This window comes from Carassius gibelio, chromosome B20, assembly GCF_023724105.1.
Source record: "Carassius gibelio isolate Cgi1373 ecotype wild population from Czech Republic chromosome B20, carGib1.2-hapl.c, whole genome shotgun sequence".
Classification (NCBI taxonomy): Eukaryota; Metazoa; Chordata; class Actinopteri; order Cypriniformes; family Cyprinidae; genus Carassius; species Carassius gibelio.
The window spans coordinates 24,386,779-24,404,915 of NC_068415.1; the positions used below are offsets into that span (position 1 = coordinate 24,386,779).

The 18,137-nt window shown below is 39.7% G+C and overlaps 1 protein-coding gene across 1 annotated transcript in view; it reads right to left on the reverse strand.

Moving 5' to 3' along the window:
* Positions 1-898: 898 nt before the first annotated feature.
* The window catches only part of LOC127983827 (monocarboxylate transporter 10), a 42,128-nt gene continuing 24,889 nt past the window's right edge, over positions 899-18,137 (reverse strand). Inside the window, exons 2-6 of the mRNA XM_052586181.1 lie at positions 11,529-11,673; positions 9,459-9,888; positions 5,358-5,501; positions 5,059-5,287; positions 899-3,393 (exon numbers count right to left, since the gene is read on the reverse strand). Coding sequence (XP_052442141.1) covers positions 3,173-3,393; positions 5,059-5,287; positions 5,358-5,501; positions 9,459-9,888; positions 11,529-11,673 — 1,169 coding nt within the window. The 3' untranslated portion in view covers positions 899-3,172. The remainder of the gene's footprint in view (positions 3,394-5,058; positions 5,288-5,357; positions 5,502-9,458; positions 9,889-11,528; positions 11,674-18,137) is intronic.

Below are 18,137 nucleotides of genomic sequence, written 5' to 3' on the forward strand. Positions count from 1 at the left end.
ATGGAGCAGAATTTCCTTATATGGGTCCTAGGGCAAAAAAAACAGCATTAAGGGACCAGTGGATGGAGTTTATTTTTACAGAGCATCAACGGAGTTGTGCAAGTGTTTGTGTTTGTTCCCTGCATTTCGAAGATGCTTGTTTTACAAACAAGGCCCAGTTTGACGCCGGATTTACGTATCGTTTATTTCTTAAGGATAATGCAATCCCAACGAAAAAGGGTCACGATCGTGTGTTGGAACCACAGGCGGTGAGTAAAACTGCTTCAAATATCTCTGTGTTGTTAACTTAGCTATCGGCGCGTAAGCACATCAAGTAAACAACATGCGATGTTGTCATCAAACTGCACTTTCCACATGTACAGCAAAAAGTGATGTGACATAATTTCATAATTTTCAATGGAGGGACTCTCGGACTAAATCTAAAATATCTTTACACTGTGTTCCAAAGATAAACGGAGGTCTTACATGTTTGGAACAGCACAAGGGTGAGTTATTAATGACATAAATTTGATTATTGGGTGAACTAACCCTTTAAGTAAAACATTTCTACTATATTTTTCATGAAAATCCAAATAGAACTCGGTGATGGTATATATAAAAGTCCACAGAAATGGTATGTAAAGTGATCATAGATTTAAGCAATGCAATTATAAAACACTTCTGGTATTAGTATATCTGACTACACATCAGTTTTAAAAAAGTGTTTGTGCTAATCAGTGTATTTATATTAAGCTGTCCATTGGACAGAGGGTTCTTAAAAGTGTAAAAAGGTTTTTGAAATAAGCATCGTGAACAACATGTTATTAATCTGAAGAACAGTCTCCTGAGAGGAAGCAAAGTGGTTCATCATCAGCGTCACTGCAGTATAATTATTAAAACCAATAACACAAACTTTCCATTAATACAACCAATAACATCTTCTTTATTGTAGTTCAAAACTGTATTTATAACCAACTGTGTGTTACATACAACAACAACAAAAAAATAACAAAGCTATAAGTCATTCAGGTCAAGAGATCAAGGTCACTGAAAAGAAACTAACACGTATTGATAACTAAGTGATTCTGTTTGTGTTATTACTCTGTTCTCAGAAGAACTTCTTCTTCCAGCGCTTTTCTGCTTCTACATACTGTTTACTTACTCTAATAATAACTAGTACATGGTAAGTGTGTGCACAAACTATAAAATAAAGTGTTAAAGTGTTGTTTTTATTAAGTTTCAATCACAAATGGATTGACAAAAAGTTTGCAATAAATTCTTCAAGAGCACAAGAGATTACTTTGGTGTTTAGCTGAGAGATGGAGCTGTTTGACATGTTTGATTACCCTGAGTAAATCACAGCTGTGTGCTGACCGTCAAAACAAAGAGAGTGTGTGTGTGTGTGTGTGTGTGTGTGTGCGTGAGCTTGTTTATGTGGTTAACGGGGACACAACTCTGTATAATGACATGGGTATGACATAGGTATTACAATGAGGAGGTGGTTTATGAGGACATTTTTAGTGTCCCCATAATTCAAAACACTTATAAATCATACAGAATGAGTTTTTTTGAGAAAGTAAAAATGCACAAAGTTTCCTGTGAGGGTTAGGGTTAGGTGTAGGGTTGGTGAAGGGAGATAGAATATACAGTTTCTACAGAATAAAAACCATTACACCTATGGAGAGTCCCCATAAACCACATATACCAACATGTGTGTGCGAGTGTGTGAGTGTGTGTGTGTGTGTGTGTGTGTGCAGAAAAACCTTCTCTGGTTTGATGTACAACAATGATTTACATGAAAAGTATACATTTAAAATAAAATACAAAAAAAGGACAATGTACAAAAAGTAAAAAAGAGAATCTTCTCAGAAACATGGAAATGGTTTAAAGACAATAAACCAACAGATGTACCAGACAGATGGCTCTTGGCACGTACTGCTTTTGCTGTGAGTCGCACTGAAATAACTGCTTTGGAAGCTGTTGGGTAAAATTCCATACAAATCAATAATTCATCTGTCAATAATTATGTCGTTAAGGCACTAATAATGCTAGTTGATATAAGAGATATAAAAATCAAAAAACACAAGATGGGATAGGTGTGAAGTATAAGCACTTGATGGCCATGGTTTCAAGTGAGTTTACAGCGATTGCCTTCTCTGATCCGCTGATATTTCCAGAATCATGTTCACTGAGGTAGATCACGAGAGAACTATCTGCCAGAGAACAGCGGGACGTTTACATCACCTCAAGACGTTTCATGTGAACAGGAATCAGAGGACAATCATTTTCAGTCGCTGAATTAAAGCACATGTGTTATTCAGTCAAGGCCTCAGTGGCAGTAAATGTGAGCGTCGCTATTAAAGCTGAGCTCACAATGGCAGTCGATCTAACCAACGGACACCACAGATTCTTAAAACATCGTAAAATATAGTGTTTCAAAGAGCAACAATCGCAGTTCATGTCAAACACTGAGATCTGCTCAGGTTAGGCAAAAACACATGGAAACCATCCTGCAAACGTTCCAGAGCAGTGTTCCTCCAACATTAAACACAACGCTCAATACAAAAACAAAGCAAGGCTTTACCGAGAACACTGGGACGGCATCAGAAAACATCTGCTTGTGTAGTCATGTCTGTTTGCTCTGTGTATTACAGAGGTCTCCTCAACTCTTATTTCTCAGTGAAAATCAACATCTTAGATACTTGCATATAAAAACACTGTTGTCATGCAGTGATGATTCCTCTAATAAACACTCACGGTGGAAGTGTGCCTTCGTAAAAACCTCTTTCGAGTCTTCCACGCTCTGGAGGAAACGATCACATATGGCACGGCTGACGCTTCCTTCAACACAATATATGAGCTGTTCATGTAGTCTGACATAAAACAATGCATAGCTAGATTATAAGAGTAAAGGAAAGTGTGTTAAAATAAAATCCCTTGATTCTTCTTTCAGGGCTTACACCCATCAAAGCACCAGCAAACATCTTCCCTTCTTGACCGATGATTGTCTAACTTTCACTTCCCTTTTAGAAGCTCAGTACAAAAATATTCAAGGAAACTTTCTGAGAGATGCATAGCTCATAAATCACGTAGGTGCCCTGTTTTATGCCCGGTCTGCATGTTCCTGCAGGGTAAGATAATCACACACACACACACACACACATACACATCTGTCTGTCCGCTGTAAACGCTCTCAGATGACGGACTCGGGCTCTTCAGGCTTCACCTTGACCTGTGCACCGTTCTTGCTCTCCAGCATCTTCTCTGTGGCTTCGGCCGCCGGCTGCGCCTCCTTCCTCCTCCTCTGCGCCTCCACCCATGGGATCAGGCACAGCACGGCCCCGCCGATGATCGGAGGAATGCCCGCCAGGTAAAAGGCCACGTCATAGCTGCCCAGACGGTCTCTGAGGAAGCCTGCACACAAAACCAGACAGACGACCGGCTCAGCTACGCCAGATTTAAGGCCATTGCATACTGAGTAAAAAATAATCATTTTAAAGGAGTTATCGGATGCCTATTTTCCACAAATTGATATAATTATTTAGGTCTTAATGAAAAGTAGGTTGAATGGCCACAGTTTTTACCCTGTCAGAAACAGCTCTGTTCACAGCAAGGCGTTTTATTGTGTGCTGTTTTAAATGCAAATGATCTTTAAACTTTAAGTGGCTCTGGATAATCCACAGCTCCTTGGTAAGGAGATGAACTCTCCTTTCTCTCTTCACAGTCTCCGGATTGGATGGACCCAATACTTTCTTTTTAAAAGAGAAAAAGGAGGAGGAAATATTGGGTCCATCCAAGATAGAGGACAACAGACATGGACAAGACTCCATTTCTATTGTTTTGCAATTTTTCTTCAAATGGATCAATTAATATGCATTGGACTACTAAATCGTACAGACGCTTTAACCCTGCTCAGGGGTGGCATGAATGCATTTAGACTGCAATGACAGCTGTGTGTTTGACACTACCCAGCAGGCACAGACGTCAATATAAGGTCAGGCTGATGCTGGACATGACGTCAGACAGATGATGCTTTTTGGTTGAGAATGAAAATGCAATTTGACATTTACTTAACTTTGGATTTTTGGTTACACAACCTAAAACAGCAAATATTAACATCAGCTGACGTCCATATCAGATTAAATGTTGAATTTACATTGAATTTTGTTGACACCAAAGTTCAACCAAATATCAGCGTCTTATGGCATTGTGTGCCAGCTGGGTAGAGGCTGAGGTGGCTTATGGCACATCTTTCATGCGGCATGGCATCTTTACACTGAATTCTGATCAGGCACAGAACAGCACTCATTTGACTGAATTAACTAAATTAACACACTGGCCTTCTGAATAATTGAGTCATGAGTCTGTTTCACACTGAAGTGTAGTTCAACTTTCACCTAACTTTGTGCGCCTAACTACTTCAAGAAATTAAATTTGCAGCAAAAAGAAAAAAAAAATCAAAAATTAAATTAATTAAAACTTTTATAAATTTGACTTAAATGTTGATACGGTAATATACAAACCTCCTGAAGTACTAAAATCTTTTCTTTCTTTTTTTAACTTTACAATATACCAACAACCACCTTAAAACAGTTTAAGAGAATTTAGTAAAGAATAAAGATAATGACACGTGACGAATCAAGGCTCGTCACAAATATGATTCAAACAATCCATAAACACCATCACGGTAAAACACATGATGAACTAAACTAAAATAATGCAATAATCATTTATCTAACAACATGAAATGTTCTGTAAAAACCTAATGTACAAAACTGATGACAAAAACTAATTCAATATAAAACGTAATCAGAATTCTGGGAATGTGAGTTTACACATTGTCATTGTAAATTTGAAGATAACTTGTTCAGTTCCACTTCCACAAACTGCATAGTTTAACAGTGCTTTACTGTACAACTATATTGAATGTATTTTTTTAGTACGTTAACCAATTAACATTATTACCACAGCTTTTACAGTGTCTGTGAGTTTCAGATTCAGGCCTCTTTTGAATGCATGTGTGTGAATGTCTGATGGCTCAGTGATGCAGTACCGGCTCCGGCCAGCGGGTGGCATTACCTGCGATGGGGGGCCCGACAGTCATGGGGACGGACATCATGCCCAGGAGGAAGCCAATGGCCTGCGACACGTTCTGGGAGCCCACCAGCTCGAACGCGATGGGAGCCATGATGCAGATGAAGCAGCCGTCGAACAGACCCATGAGCAGACACACGGCGATGAGTCCTCCGAACACGTGACACAGAGGAATCATCATGGACATCAGCCCGATCACCAGGAACGAGGACACCTGCAGAGACACACAGAGAGTGAGTGTGTGAGGGAGAGAGAGAGAGACCAGGTCCAGATCAGTCTCTCACCTGCAGGAAGACTTTATTGACTCCAGGGATGTAGTCGGCCACCCTCCCGAAGATCAGACGACCCACTCCAGACGTGATGCCGATACAGGTGAGCAGAACCTCTTTATTAGTGTCTGCACCGAAGCGCTCCTCCACATGCTTCATCTGAGAGACACACAATGATCAGTGAGGACAGCCTTAAAACACCTGCTTTAGAAACATCACTGAATTAAACACCAGTTATTCAGCCATTAGTTACCCTACAGACTCTTTTCCTCAGATGTGTGTTTGTGAAAGTGCAGACAGACCACGAGACATGACTGACCTCAAATAGAGACTGAACTCTCTCTCACACACACACACACAGAGACACACACACATACACACACTCAATCTCTCTCTCACACACACACACATACACACACTCAATCTCTCTCTCACACACACTCACTCAGTCTCTCTCTCTCTCTCTCTCTAACACACACACACATACATACACACACACAACATTCTCAGACCTATACCCAAAAATCTGCTTTCTCCAACAACAGAAGAACATGCTTTTAATTCATTTGGTAATTGCATACACTTTATGTTTATTTTCATAAAGAATAACCACTGTCAACAATACTGTCATTACTATCATGTAAATCATTTTATGGTTACATTTTCCAGGCAGAGTTTTGCTTGTGTCTGACGTGACCGGAGCACATGGTCGTTAGCGATGCAGACTGTTTTAGAAGAATGTGAGTAACCAAATAGTTGTTGCTCCCCATTGACTCATATATTATCATAATTAGAAGTCAATGGGGAGCAACAACTGTTCTTCAGAATATCTTCTCCTGCGTTCAACAGCTGAAGGAAACTCTGCGAGTACTTGTGGTAATATGAAACGTTCATAGCCCTGGTGTTTATTCCACGTGATCATGTTTATCAGACGGAGCGGAAGAGACTCTCAGAAGCATCTGCCTGAAGAATCATACAGATATTGTTTGTACAAAAAACACCATTGGTGCATTTAGAAAGAAGACTCCTGTGTTTCTCAAGCAATCGCTGCTGGTGTGTATGTGAGTGTTTGGTGTGTGTGTGTGTGTGTGTGTGTGGGACACAAAGGAATTCACCCGGAGTGAACAGGCAGGAAAAGGGGCCTGTTTCAGGGACTGTTCTGTTACAGCACTCCAAGCAGATACCTGAACCCACTTCCTGCACAGCACTATGTGTGTGTGTGTGTGTGTGTATGATGCATGTACACACACACACACACACTTCTTCAGAGAGAAACACATGAGCAGATCAGATCCGGAGATGTGCAATTAGAAGAGGACATGAACCATAAAATACACAGGAGCAGATGTAGACGGGGTCCTGGGCGTTCAGGTTCCTCCTCCCAAAACACACCAATCTAAGGGCTAGGAGAGGAGCGGCCCACACCACACACACACACACACACACACACACACACACACACACACACACACACACACAGTTTCACTGTGTAAAAAAAAGAACATAATGCCTGGCAGTCTGAACATCAGCAGCAATGCACAACCTGAGTTCATTCTGACCTGTGCTGGACACGAGGAGCTTACCGAAAATACACTTTTAACTCCTGCAACAAAATAACCCATGCATGAATCTTTACATCTTAGACACAGATTTTATCACCAAACTTATGTTTAAGGCATTTAAAGTCTGAAAATCTCTCTTGCTGACTCGCTCGTCTTTATTTCACAGTAGGAATTGAATGTTTTGAATGCATAGCACCGGTCATGTCCTCCTGCTGGCTGACACAGATGACGGTTTAAGAGAGAGTAGGTGAACCCATTGGAATTGGTTGGTTTTTTACATTAATTGGTCATAAAATGTCATCTAATTTTCATCAGTCACAAGTATAGACAAACACAATGTGCTTATGCCAACGACACACAATTATAATCTTTTCTTTCATTGAACACATCCAATCAAACATTCACAGTGCACAGTGTGGAAAACGTAAATGAATTTTCTTTTGTGCTGAGTTTCATGAGTCGTTCATGGGCCACTTTAAATATTATAATTGTTTGTGTGTAACTAGCTTACACACATTTAGTCTATACTTATGACTTTAATGAACAGTTTACAACCCACAAATGCAGAAATCCAAACCATTCCAATGGCTTCACAACCACATTAATTATCAATGTCTAATGAGTGTAAATGTAATGTCTTTCAGGCTCTATGTTTTACATTTAAAATACACAGATTGTTCTGGAGTTAGCGTGTCAATCATATTGTTTACATTTTAATACATTTAATACATACAACACTGAAAATGAAGGGGATTTGCGCATCTTCTCTATTAACAACGGCTCTGTGTAGTAACAGCTGCTCTATGTGAAATCACACATCTGATGGAATTAACCGCTGATTAGAGAACCGGCTTTACTGACGAGATGCGCATTAATGATAGGCCGATCGTGATCGGAGCACCTCCAGTTTTGAGGAATGAAGCACCAACAATTCCTGTAGATTGCAATCTATCTAATAAGAATTTATATGAAATAGTATTGAAGGTCGCCGTTAAATCAAGAATAATTAATATAGATACAAGTCCTGATCCAGCTGCTACCAATAAGCCAAGGGCGGTCTCAGTACTACAATGAAAACAAAAATCATACTGAATGTAAATAACATGCAATTAGGTGTCTGAAAACATCACATTCAGTCATCTTTTTAAAATATATATTTCCATAGTAAGTTGTCTTTTTCTAAAGTTAGCTAAAGTGTGCTTTTTTACACAAGGGAACAGAAAGCCAACAAACCACCTTGTGGTTGAAAGATTCCAACAACGTTTCTTGTCCTTTTTGCTCTTATAAAAATGATCAGGAAAAGATGTGTGCCAGATTTGAGCTTTAGTCAATCACACACGAGCACCTCAGACTGATATATCAACGCTTGCATGCTAACAGCCACGACTACTAGAGACTATGTAAACATGAAGTACGTGAAGAAAACACTTCTGGGTGTTAAACCTGCTGTTGATCTGAAGTGAATGGAGATCGCTGTGAGGACTTCACAACAGCATCCAAACCCTGCGAGGCCAGGTGCCCTCTAACCCCGGGGGACATGCTTTTGTTTTTTCAAATTGACCTTTAATTTCGGTCATCCTCACAGCATCAACATCCCTCCATGCAGGAGTCCAGCGTACAGATGCAGGGACCACACTGATACTCTGCTGACGTGGCTCTCGTGGGCCATCTAAGCAAGGTTCAGATACTTCCCAATCAACCTCAACCTTTATTAGAGAAAACATACGTTTATGTGTGTCTGTTCCTCATACAAATCATCATTTAACTTGAAAATACATCCATGTGAAATGCTGCTATGATGATCTTGCCAGCTCCAGTCCCTGTCAGTGCAATCTTAAGTATTTTACACACAATATATCCTGTTGTGCTCTGCAGAAGAAAATAAAGGCTGAGCATCTGAACATCTCAAACCTACAACCTTAAAAAACATGCCTGATCTTTTGACAACTGGACAGAATGCCTTTCTGTGAAATATGTCAAATAAAACAAACCGACTTTGACTTTTCCTAACTATCATCAGCTCGTCCAGACTGTATATCAGAGCAAAGATCCAATTCAAATTGTTAAGAACAACAAGTTGTTGTAGTGCTATCTAACATAAAGATGGAAGTGATGTTATAGATTGACTCATATCTTAGCTGGAAGCTATAGTTTGAAGTTAAAAACATCTTAATGCTGGATGTGTTTCATCGTGTCTTCTCCAGATGTGAACTGAGGGACTGGAGTGCTGTGGATTATTGTGATGTTTCTATCAGCTGTTTGGACTCTCATTCTGACGGCACCCATTCACTGCAGAGCATCCACTGCTGAGACACTGATGCAATGATACATTTCTACAAACCTGATGAAGAAACCAACTCATCTAGATCATGGATAGCCCGAGGGGTGAGCACATTATCAGCTAATTTATATTAATAATTATTCCTTGTTTGGAACAGTGTGAGAGATGGTAAAGAGTGCTCACATTTGGGTAAACTATCTGTAATATTTCTGGGAGGAAGTTCTTGAATCATCGTGAAGTCTAAGGCAGAACACAAAAACTAAGCACACTCACCAGATGAACATAAGGCACATAGTATCCGTACAGCGCTGCAGGGATCCCGAAGGCCCATATGCGGTATCCCAGAGACCTCCAGATGTGCACGTTAAACACCCTCTTCAGCGAGGCACAGCGGCTGCCCGACTTGCTGCTGCTTACAGGTTTGGGCAGCAGGGGTTTGTAGGTGAGTCCTGCCAGCATGAGCACGAACATGAAGATGCTCAGAAAACGCAGCGTGTAGGCAAGTCCGACACGCTTCAGCAGACCGGTCAGGATGTATGGGAGCGTGATGGTGAACACGCTGCTGCCCGCTGTCACAATGCCATTCACCAGGCCCAGCCTCCGCTTGAAATAGTGACCCAGGATAACCAGACTTGGCTGATATGCAAAGCTGCAGCCACATGCAAAGACGATACCATAGGTGAAGTACATTGGCCCGAGAGACCTGCAGAGAATTACGATAAGACCACATTAGCTTCGAAGCCACATTTTAAATCTTTAAGTTTTATCATTAAGAATGCTACTATTACTATAATGTTACTAGTTATTCTGCTATTAAAGATACTCCACCCCAAAATGAAAATGTTGTCATTAATCACTTACCCTCATGTTGTTCCTAACCCGTAAAAGCTTTGTTCATGTTCGGAACACAATTTAAGATATAACAGTATTCTTGTCACTTCATAACATTACAGTTGAACCACTGATGGCAGATGGACTATTTTGATGATGCTTTTCATACTTTTTTGGACCTGGACACTTATTTACTTAGCAGTCTATGGAACAGTCACAAGCCTCCAGGTTTTCATCAAAAATATCTTAAATCAAACACGAACTAAGCTTTTAGGGGTAAGGAACAACATGGGGGCAAGTGATTAGTGACGACATTTTCATTTTGGGGTGGAGTAACCCTTTAATGTAATTCAAAGCACAATTGTGAAATTTTGCCAGTGAATGTTTGTGCTCTCGGAAATATTCACCATCTCTCAGTTTAATGTTCACTGTAGGTAAGTAATTACTAGGTTGATTCTCCTAAGTAATTAACAATTTTAACTACCGTATTTTTCGGACTATAAGTCGCACCTGAGTATAAGTCGCAACAGTCCAACAATACGTCATGATGAGGAAAAAAACATATATAAGTCGCACTGGACTATAAGTCGCATTTATTTAGAACCAAGAACCAAGAGAAAGCATTACCGTCTCCAGCCATGAGAGGGCGCTCTATGTGTTCAGTGTAGACTACAGGAGAACTGAGCAGCACAGAGCGCCCTCTCACGGCTGTAGACGGTAATGTTTTCTCTCGGTTCATGTCAAATAAATTTTGATAAATAAGTCGCACCTGACTATAAGTCGCAGGAACAGCCAAACTATGAAAAAAAAGTGCGACTTATAGTCCGGAAAATACGGTATGTGACGCTTTCAAAACATTAATCTGTTTCTCTGACCAAAGCCAGATGGAAATATATATATTTTTAGTTAGTTCTGCTCATGCTAGTGGCATAAAAAGAGAAGAGAAGAGAAGAGAAGAGAAGAGAAGAGAAGAGAAGAGAAGAGAAGAGAAGAGAAGAGAAGAGAAGAGACCCAAGTACAGAGCCTTGTGGAACCTCAGTGTCAGACCAAAAGAGTACAATGTTTTATGTTTCAGTTCAGCTGATTTAATTGAACTCTGGGTCTCAAAGCACTGGGTATGATGAGAAGACATCTGCAAGATCATCCGCACAGTCTTTCAAATCATGATAATCAGAATAAAAACATTTTATTGTCAGGTGTTCAGGAAGATTTCTATTGATCAGCCAGTGGATAATCAATACACCGCCCATTGCTTATAGATTAATCCATTGCTCTCTTTTCACAGTGAGCATAATATCATACAAGAAGGATAGTAGGGTATAAAAACAGAAATCTTTCCATCCTGTTTATAGTCCACTGGCTAAGCACTAGTAAGCACATTTAGCAATGAAGGATGGTCACTTACAATCCAATTCTAATTATATGTAATAAAAGCTTAAATTGATCTGCTTAGCAATAAAAAATAAATGTAAAAAAACTATTTAAAACCTGAGGTGAATATAATGCACTTACGTGACAAAGGAACTGGCCAGAAGTCCCACACATGCCACCGCTGCCCCTCCAACTGCTGTAATCCGGCAGCCGAGCAGATCGGTGAACACACTGACGATTGGTGAGCAGAAGAAGATCATGCCCATCGAGAGAGAGCCGACCCATGCTGAATACACACACAGAGAGAGTTTATTTTTATATGAAGCCAGCAGTCTGAGTAAATGAAACTTCCTTTAGAAATATTTAAATATGACAGGCTAGATTGAGTCAAATGACAGGAGTGCATCAGTGTCCATCAATCCAAATAAAACAAGAAAATCAAATAGGATGAAATATGTTTAAAGCGGGGGTGAAATGCTCGTTTTCACTCAATATCCTGTTAATCTTGAGTACATATAGAGTAGTACTGCATCCTTCATAAATCCAAAAAGTCTTTAGTTTTATTATATTCATAAGAGAAAGATAGTCTTTACCGATTTTTCCCGGAAAAACACGAGCGCCTAGAGGCGTGACGTGTGGGCGGAGCTAAAGAATCACGAGCACCAGTAGGCTAGGCTTTTGAGTTGAGAGCGTCTGGAAGCTGTGACATTACCCAGAGCCATTGAAAAACATATTGAAGGCTCTGACATTACCGTGAGGGAAAAACCATCATCCAAAACAAACCATGGCTAACAGTCAGATTCAGCCGTTTATTTATGATCCAGAATCAGATCCAGAGGCTGAAACTGAACGAGAGCAGCAGCAGCAACGACTCGCTCCGAGCGGGGCTCGAACCCGGGTCTCCGATGGGAGGGGACGCACGAACAAGGAGGCAGAGGTATTTTAAGCAGTTTTACTCACCGCCTGCGGTTCCAACACAGGATCGTGACCCTTTTTCATTGGGATTGCATCATCCTTAAGAAATAAACAATACGCAAATCCGTCGTCAAACTGGGCCTTGTTTGTAAAACAAGCATCTTCGAAATGCAGGGAACAAACACAAACACTTGCACAACTCCGTTGATGCTCTGTAAAAATAAACTCCATCCACTGGTCCCTTAATGCTGTTTCTCTTTTGGTAATCTGTGCAGGGTTGTCTTGCCCTGGCAACCAAAAACACACTTCTTTTGTGACATTTGGCGACGCTCTCGCTCTGATCAGTGAAGTCTGTTGTGCTCTCAGTGCTCTGCTATACGGGAGCGCGCGGGAACAAAAATACTACTTTAAACTAATCCTCGTAAATGAAGAATTTATTATCTTTTTAAACATGGGACGGGTAGGTCGACGGAGGCTTCCATGTAGTTCCGCCATCTTGCAAAACTATAATAGCAGAGAGGGACAAAAAGTACTAAGCCAACGCGTTTCCACAATGCGTTTTCGGTCAGAGCCAGAAACGCAGGTGCAGAGCAGTGAGAGGCGCTTGAAACTGCACCGGCAAGTTTAAAAGTCTGGATTGCATTCTTATTATGGACCATACATATGCCGCGCCACAGGAGAAGAAAACATCGTCGCCAAAACAGTCAAAAATAGAACGTAAAAGGAAACGTGACCGTAGATTACAGAAAACAAGAGTTAATGTCGGGGAAGCTTTTTCTAGGTGGAAAGAGCTAATGCTGGATAAAGATTTCAAAATAGACGCTGAAGTGGCCAGTTTTCTTCTCGACAGGTCAGTCAGTGTTACAATCTATATTACAATATTTTTTTTTATATCTAACAATGCATATAATTCAGAAAATATAACGAATAAAGAAGACATAACTACTAATTACAATATTTCATGTTTTCCACAGTCAGTAATTCATACTGTAAGATTCGTTTGTTAGTTGTCATGTTGCAGTTTGTTTGAAATAACACACCTGTTCACCTGAAGGAAAACTCGACGAAGTGCTATTAGAAGACATCCTGTCAAAGCTTTTTGGTACATATCGCCTACCGTAGATGCAACGCGCATTTGAAAAAGCGAGGCGCTGGAGAGCAAAATTAGTTTGAATGCAAAATACAATTTCACCACTAGATGGGAGTAATTCCTATATGCGTTTTGAGTTATTTTCTCCGGATAACCCCGAAAAGAACTTAAATTACACTCTCAGTTTTAATCATACAGATACATCAATCGAATCTGTAAAGGGGATACAGGCATAATAACAAAACACCTTTGTGCACTTATAAAATAAAGATAACAAAAAAGGTATGCTGTCTGCAGTCTTTGTCTCCGCTGATCGTCATGTACAAACATTTCATTAAAATGAACTGTAACTCCGTGAATACTCAACGAAGAGACATGAGAGATATATCTATAGAAAGCCTGAAATGTTTACCCTTAAACTAAACAGACGAAGTGCTGACGAAAACAAATATTCTGAGATAAAGTAATCCATATGAAAACAACGCAATGTCTGTTTTTCATATCTCCGCTCATTATATCTAATGTGACCACGCCCCCGCGCTGAACGCGCTATTCAGATTCAAACTGAAGCGCGCGGCTTGAATACACACACACAGAAGAAAAGGCAGCGAGACTGTTCTACAAGTTTTTATTTTATTTTACTGTTTGCTTCGCAATGAGAGGAATAAGACATAATTCACCCCAAAAAGATGTGATGTGGTTGAGGATTTGAGAAATGGATTTCCTAAAAAAGAATGAAGCACTTTATTCAGCAGAGATCATAAACATGAGTAAGTCTCTTTTTATTTATTTGTACTAGTTTTCACATAACGTGTAAACATTTTACTAGTTAGACTTTTTCCAAATACTTTTTCCAAACTATAATTCCTGACTAAATGTATAATCAAGTGAAACATTATGAAGTTTCAATAACAATATACAATACTATATCATTCAAAAGCTTGATGTAAATAATATAAATGTGACAAATAGAGATAACTCTAACAAACGTAAAAACAATGCAGTTCTTTCGATTTATTCCCCCTAAAAACCCAGAAAAATATTCTCAGCTCTTTTCAACATTAATAATAATAACATGATGATGATGATAATAAATGTTTTTTTTTTTTTTTTTTGGTAGAAAATAAGATTGTTAAAAGGATTTCTGAAGGATTGTGTGACTAGAGTAAGGATGCCTAAAAATTTGTTTGAAAGTCAGCTTTGATTGTTCCTAATAAACTGTTTAACTGCTCCCCCAAGTGGATATTAAATTATGTTGTGGGATAATTAAATATATTCTTAATAAACTACAAACATAAAATTATATTGTGGCGAGTGGGGCGGGGCCGAGAGGCGTGGGAACGAGGAGTGAGGCCAGGTGTAGTGATTGGAGATGAGCTGCACCTGAGCCCCACCGCTAGTATCGAGTCCCACGTAGGAGATGGAAGGATATAAAACTGGAGCGACGACCGTGAAGGACGAGAGAGGACCAGGCCTGGGATATTATTTTAGGTTTTGGCTTTTATTTGTGCGCGTCAGTCGCCGTGAGGGGCTGACGCGCCGTTTTGTGTTTATTTCTGATTATTAAAATGAGTTTTGATTGTGCGCCGGTTCCCGCCTCCTTCTTCCCGATGAATATGGAGATTTGTTTGTTACATATATACTTTTATTTTGTTCTCTTTCTTGTAAGTCCTCCCTCAGAGTGGCACAGCTGAATGAGAGGCTCATTATGCAGCTCATTATGCGGCCCTTTGTCTTCTCAGGTGTAAATCACAATGATATTCATGATAGTTGACGCCTACTATATGATTTTTACCAACAAAAAGTGTCTTAGAAATTTTAAATCAATATATTGTTTTCTGTGAATGAGTAAACAAGATGATTTTCACATCATTCAGAAAGAAAAATTCTAGGCTACAAGCTCCAGTTCTCAACAGTCCCGGGAACCAATGTTATGTATGTGTTTTATTGCCTTATTCAAGTGATTTAACATTTTTAGTTTTTCACTAACCATGCATAAAAAATTTTTTCTCAAAAATACAATCATGTACATGCATGCATTTCACATATTATTATAGCCCAGTTTGTGCTGATTACAGTGAGATTAGACTTTACCCATTTAGATATTCATAAGAAACTGAAAAAAGCACAAATATCAGGGCATGACAAAACTTCTCCAGGCCCCAAAAATACCCTTAGACTCCAGAAAGCTGCAGTAGGTAACTTTTGTAAATATATATTTAATACATATTTGTTAAACCTGTCATTATGTCCTGACAGTAGAATATGAGACAGATAATCTGTGAAAAAATCAAGCTCCTCTGGCTCCTCCCAGTGTCCTATTGCCATTTGCAGAAACTCCATCGCTCCCGGTAAAAAACAACCAATCAGAGCTGCGGTCCGTAACTTTGTTTGTGTTCAAAATGTAGAAAAATTTATATAATAAGCGAATACACCATGAATCCATTTTCCAAACTGTGTTTTTGGCTTGTCCTGAATCACTAGGGTGCACCTATAATAAGTGTTTATATTCTGACTATTTTAGATTGCTTCGGGGGTACCGCGGCGGAGTAACCCAGTACCTTTGTGATTCTTCATAGACATAAACAGAGAGAAGTAGTTCCGGCTACGATGTTCTTCCACAAGACACAAGCAGTTCTGTTTATTAACCGCTAGAGCGTCAAAAGTTCCCTACCGCAGCTTTAAATGAACTTTGATTGAAATGTTTTAGCATGCATTGGATGACAAGTGTCACTCAAACACTAATGTGTTTTACTCGTGAGCCTCTAACATACATTACTGTCCTCGATGCTGCAGTTTCACATGGGAAGTCAAGCTATCATGTGATGATCTTGGTTATGGAGCGACACTCTCTCTCCGACAGAAACACAAGCACACACACACACGTCCATCCAACTTCCTTAATGAACACCACATATTATACTCATGATTTCCTATTTATTCTATTTTATTTCACCAAAACTGCCCTGAATCTGAGTCTGTGTATGAAAAATCTTTTTTATGAAATAAATGTGAATAATTTTATAATAAGGCAAGATCCAGCAATGTGTGGCATCACTGTTAGACAAGGTGTGGTGCAGCTTCATCATGGCCTGTATTTGAATGAATATATTAGTTTCAGAAATCATATTGAAGACTAGAATAGAAAGAAAGAAAGACACTGCTCTACTGATCATGTTCTGGTTACTCCACTGCACACGTCGCATCACTTCCTCCTCACTCTTAACCTCAACATGGTCCCTGACACATCACTTACCCCTCCACAGGTCATCTTTCGACGTAACCTACGTACACTCTCACCCTCACGGCTATCTGCAATGGTTTCATCTTCACTTCCTTCCCACTTTCTGCTCCACTCTTACATCTTGTTTAGACACTGTTTGCCCCTTATCTTCCAGGCCAGCCCGTAACACCCCTTCTGCCCCTTGGTTATCTGACCTTGTGTATCAGTCACTCCTATCTTCCTTCTCTGCTAATGTCCCCACTGCTAAAAGGACATACTACCATAACATACTACCACTAAAAAAATTTGTCTACCTCTCGCATGCTTTTTAAAACATTTTCTTGTCTCCTTTGTCCTCCTCCTACCCCTCCTGCTTCATCTCTAATAGCTGACGACTTTGCCTGATTTTTCTTTAAAATGTAAAACATCAGTGCACAATTTTCCACACCACAATCAGTCAAACTCATATCACCAGCAAACTTACACTCACTTACATCCTTCTCTTCACTCTCTGAGGCAGAAGTGTCAAAACTCATCCTTTCTAATCACCCTACAACTTCCCCGCTTGATCCAATTCCATCTCATCTCCTTCAAGCCATTTCTCCTGAAGTTGTACCTGCACTCACTCACATCATCAACACTTCCCTCCACACTGGTGTTTTTTCCTCATCATTTAGACAGGCTCGTATGACTCCACTACTTAAGAAACCCACCCTCAACCCATCTCTTTTAGAGAAATACAGACCAGTTTCCCTTCTTCCTTTTATTGCAAAAACACTTGAACGAACTGTGTTCAAACAAGTCTCTACATTTCTCACACAGAACAACCTCCTTGACAGCAACCAATCTGGCTTCAGAAGTGGACATTCAGCTGAGACGGCCTTGCTCTCAGTTGTTGAAGCTCTAAGACTGGCAAGAGCAGAATCCAAATCTTCAGTACTTATCCTGCTTGATCTGTCCGCTGCTTTTGACACGGTTAACCACCAGATCCTCCTATCAACCCTACTGGCAAAAGGCATCTCAGGAACCACACTTCAATGGTTTGAGTCTTACCTATCAGATAGGTCCTTTAAAGTGTCTTGGACTGGGGTGATAGGTCCTTTAAAGTATACTATCTACTGGGGTGCCTCAGGGCTCAGTTCTAAAAGTCCCTTATAGGCTTGCACTCTATTAGTTTACTGCTTGTTTTCTTTAAAAAAAAATAATAACACTAGCTTTTCTAATCTTTTTGTATTCTATTTGTTTTCTTTATTTATTAAATCATTAAAAAGAAAACCTTGCTATGTGTACTGCATTAGGCTATTTGAGACTACTTATAGCCAGGGATGGGCAGTATTTCAGATACATGTATTTAAAATACGTATTTGAAATACAAAATACTATTTTGTATTTTAAAGGGTTTGGAAAAAATCAAATGTAATTTGTATTTAAATACATTTAAGACGAGTATTTTTGTATTTTCAAAATACTCAAAATACTTTGAGCCAGTCAACCTCTTTATCAGGGTGCTGTTTTCATGCGT